Raw genomic sequence first — 3,880 nt, 5'->3', positions numbered from 1 at the left:
GTTTTTTTTAGTTATCAATCCAGAGTGTTGAAATGTAATGATACACACAAAACACAAACTCAGTAGCTCTCTTTACCCTTATGGAATTCAGACTCTACCACTTGAGGGAGCCCAATCGCCACCAGTGGCCCACAAACCATAATTGGAGAACCAATGACATACTTGATTAAATTCTTTTCAAATATATATATTTTTTGTTCATATATATATAAATACATTTATATATATATATATATATATATATATATATATATATGTATATATGTATATATATGTATATATACATATATATATATATATATGATCTTGGATATTTGTAAAGTTTCGTAACAAGTAATCGTTTATTATCGCTAATGTAACGAAATCAAAAAGTCTGAAGAAACTTATTCCAAAAGATATTTATTTCACGTTAATAAAATGTGGTTATCATGACAATAAATAAGCTATCCTACAGTTAACAGTGTACAAACACAACAACAATATGAAATAGATATAAATATTAACTTTGCACAAAACATGTAAAAAAACGCAGGTTCTCTTAAGGTTCCCTCACAGAAGTTTTTGTTTGGTTTGCAGTCAGTAAGCAAATTCATGGAGAACAGAAAACAGTTCGTTATCGTTTTAATATAAAATCAACATCAGACAATTTACAGACCCCTATGTATGTTATATATATTTATACAGACATATATATGTATATATATACATATACATATATATATTTATTTATTTATTTGTCGTGGGCTCATCTCAGGTGCTCCGGTGGAGAAGTGCTGTCAGCAGGACCAAATGGGTTTTTTGTTGGAGGAGAGGAAGAGCCGGTTGAGTTAAGAGTTAAGGGGTTCAAGGTGGAGTTCACACTAAACGGCTCTCCAGTCCCACGGCCCACATGTAGAGACAAACAACCACTGACACCCAAAGTCTTACTAAGGGCCAGATAGAGAGCGTCTAAATCTGTGTTTCCAAAACTTTTTTTCTGGGGACCCATATTTTAAAAGTCACAAACCTTCGTGACCCAAGTCAATAGACATTATTGGTAAAACATGATGCGAGAGAAAAAATCTCTTGCGACCCACCTGAGGTTCATGACCCAGTCTTTGGGAAACAATGTTCTAAATAATGTAGTTTTCAGACTCTGGGAAGAAGTGGAATACTTGGGAGGTAAAACACCATCAGTTAACACCTGGGATCGAACCAGTGACCTTCCTGCTGTAAAGCAGGAGTGAGTTTCTCCTCTGAAATGTTAAACTGTGTCCACATATGTCCCCCAGGCACTAACGGCATCACACAGACAATACAACAAAGGTGAACAGAATCTGAACCAGCAGATTCACTTGGCTAGAAACCTCACACTGACCTCACATTAGACAAATGCAGTGAGACTGATTATAAAGAAATCATCTGATAGAAAAAAAAAACAATTCATTGATGAATGATCTGTATGAAAGTAATAAAAAAATCAACATTCTTTGATGACTATTATGTACTGTGCAAATGAATGCTTGTGTTAACAGTCAACGCTGCTAATGTCAGATCTGACTTTTTCTACTGCGGCACAGATCCAGTCAGCAGGGACTGAGGAAAAATGCTCTTATTGCTTATCGTTAACTCACAGTCTCCTGAAGGTGGCAGTGTAACAAAAACACTGAAGACTAAGAAAGACAGTATGACAGTGACACAGCCAGGCCAGAGTTTACATCTGTGCTTTGGATCGTGTATAAAAAAATTAAAAATAGAAAAGATGCACAAAACAACAAAGGCAAACTCTGATCTGAACAGAAGATGCCGGTTGAAAACCCCCGTCACACAAACCATAGTCGAGAGTGTCCTGTGCACAGAGACAATTGTTTCTCTTTCTGCTGTTTAAACCATTCTGTAAATGGTAACAGTCGTCCAACAACGCGACTCTACAGTCGGTCTCACTCTAGACTGGGCTGGCCTTCATTTTCTCATTGATCCAGCTAATGTAGTTGGTGACACGGGTGTACACACCGGGTTTGTCCCTCTGCCCGCACCCATCGCCCCAGCTGATCACACCCATCAGAGTCATACTGTTGTTGTGTTGGCAGACAAGAGGACCACCAGAGTCTCCCTACAGAAAAAAAATCAAATTTATATTAGAGAATTAGAATATTATTTCTTTGCCAAAATCCCATGATCAGGTGGAGTTCGGCCGTTCTTACTTTGCAGGCGTCGTCGAGGCCTCGAGTGTCACCTGCACACAGCATGTTGGACGTGACCAGGCGTCCTGACAGCACACCAGGAACACATCGCTCGTTAGGCCAAAGTCGCACGTAACCTCTCTTCACGCGCTCGGAATATTCTGCAGAAACTGTGGAGTGAGAATTAAAGTTCAGATTTAGCCTTCAGGTATCATCCATTCTGCACTGAGTAGATGTTAGAACACGGAGAGATTCAAGCTTTGTGGAAAAGCTTGATCATACTGCCCCCTGCTGGTCAGCTAAGATCTATTGAAAGCTCTAACGTAAGAATGACTTACATTCTCTTTCTCTTCCATATCCTGAGATCTCACACTGAGTCCAGCTGGGCAGCTTCAGGTCGGGCTTAGGGAGGCAGACTGGAAAAACCTCTGGAGAATTTATGGCACAGATGCCGATGTCCGTCTTCAGCTTCAATAGAGCTGCAAGTAAACAGTGAACAGGAATAGTTTGATTTTTTTTTTACAAGCCAGTGCTTAAGCTTCAGCAGCATCATCAAACATGACATCTATCCATCTTCTACTGCCTATTTCCTCACAGGACTGTAGGGGACAGCTGCAGCCAGTTCCAGCTGTCATTAGACGAGGGCTGTGTTACGCCAAACAAATTTGGGTTCAGGGGCCGCATACAACCTAATTAGATGTCAAGTTGGCCGGACCAGTATAATCATAACATAATTAACTGTAAATAACCATGTTTTCCCATTTTGTTTTCATGTGAAGTACAAGTATATTAGATACGTATATACTCATATTTATTCATAGTTAATAAATATAATTTGAGCAAAATATCTCAAACATGAAGTATTTGTTTTTTTTTTTGTTGTTTTTTTTTTTTATTTTCAAAATTCATCAAGGGGGCCATATCAAACACCCTAGTGGGCCAGTTTTGGCCTGCATGCCATATGTTTGACACCCCTGCCTTAGACAGTTAACTTCAGCCATCATGGGGTCACGTGACAAGACAATACGAGTCCTTCACTCACCAATGTCATTGTCGAATGATTCGTTGTCAAATTTCTCATGCATCCAATATTTCTCCACCTTGAAGATCTGCTCACTGCTGGAGTTCTCTTTTCTGAAGGTCCTTCCCAAAATCACTTCCAGTTTTTCAGCTTTATCTCTGAGAAAATCACAGACACAGGAGAGCTTATGAGACGATGGCAGAGCTTTTAAATAGTAATTGTCCGTGCGACTGAAGTGACAGAGTCTCCACCTACTTCGCCTCAAAGCAGTGAGCAGCGGAGAGGACCCAGCAGGAGTCGATGAGGACTCCTCCACATCGGTGGAAGTGCATCTTGCGTCGGGCGTGGAAAACGTTGATGGCTGCCTGCCACGGCTGATCTTTGATGTCGCTCTGTCTTCCCCCAAAAATACGGAATGAAGGGCGATTCAGGGAGTTATCCAAACGCTGGCCACACGAGGCTACGGAGAGGACGAGAATATAATGAGTACACATGGAGCGCAGCATAGGAAATGGGAGCTGATGTGACAGTGTCTTACCTATGTTGTTGTTGTTGTTGGTGGTTGGAGCACGTGGGCCAAGAGTGCTCATGATAGAGTTACGCCTTGCTGGAAAGGAGACGAGGAAGAAGTAGAATGAGTCCTTGTCTACAGCTACAGCTACACACTACATATATGCTTTAACACACACATATATAT

At 40.5% G+C, this 3,880-nt stretch overlaps 1 protein-coding gene across 3 annotated transcripts in view; it reads right to left on the bottom strand.

Moving 5' to 3' along the window:
* Nucleotides 1–383: 383 nt before the first annotated feature.
* The window catches only part of plat (plasminogen activator, tissue), a 14,468-nt gene continuing 10,971 nt past the window's right edge, over nucleotides 384–3,880 (bottom strand). For all 3 annotated transcript variants that reach the window (XM_008336134.3, XM_008336136.3, XM_025053381.1), the window contains exons 10-15: nucleotides 3,722–3,790; nucleotides 3,439–3,643; nucleotides 3,205–3,341; nucleotides 2,501–2,641; nucleotides 2,184–2,332; nucleotides 384–2,092 (exon numbers count right to left, since the gene is read on the bottom strand). In XM_008336134.3, coding sequence (XP_008334356.1) covers nucleotides 1,925–2,092; nucleotides 2,184–2,332; nucleotides 2,501–2,641; nucleotides 3,205–3,341; nucleotides 3,439–3,643; nucleotides 3,722–3,790 — 869 coding nt within the window. In that variant the 3' untranslated portion in view covers nucleotides 384–1,924. The remainder of the gene's footprint in view (nucleotides 2,093–2,183; nucleotides 2,333–2,500; nucleotides 2,642–3,204; nucleotides 3,342–3,438; nucleotides 3,644–3,721; nucleotides 3,791–3,880) is intronic.

Source organism: Cynoglossus semilaevis, chromosome Z, assembly GCF_000523025.1.
Source record: "Cynoglossus semilaevis isolate Cse_v1.0 chromosome Z, Cse_v1.0, whole genome shotgun sequence".
Lineage (NCBI taxonomy): Eukaryota > Metazoa > Chordata > Actinopteri > Pleuronectiformes > Cynoglossidae > Cynoglossus > Cynoglossus semilaevis.
Note: the sequence above shows the minus strand (reverse complement) of the source record. Positions and strands in the feature narration are given on the sequence as shown.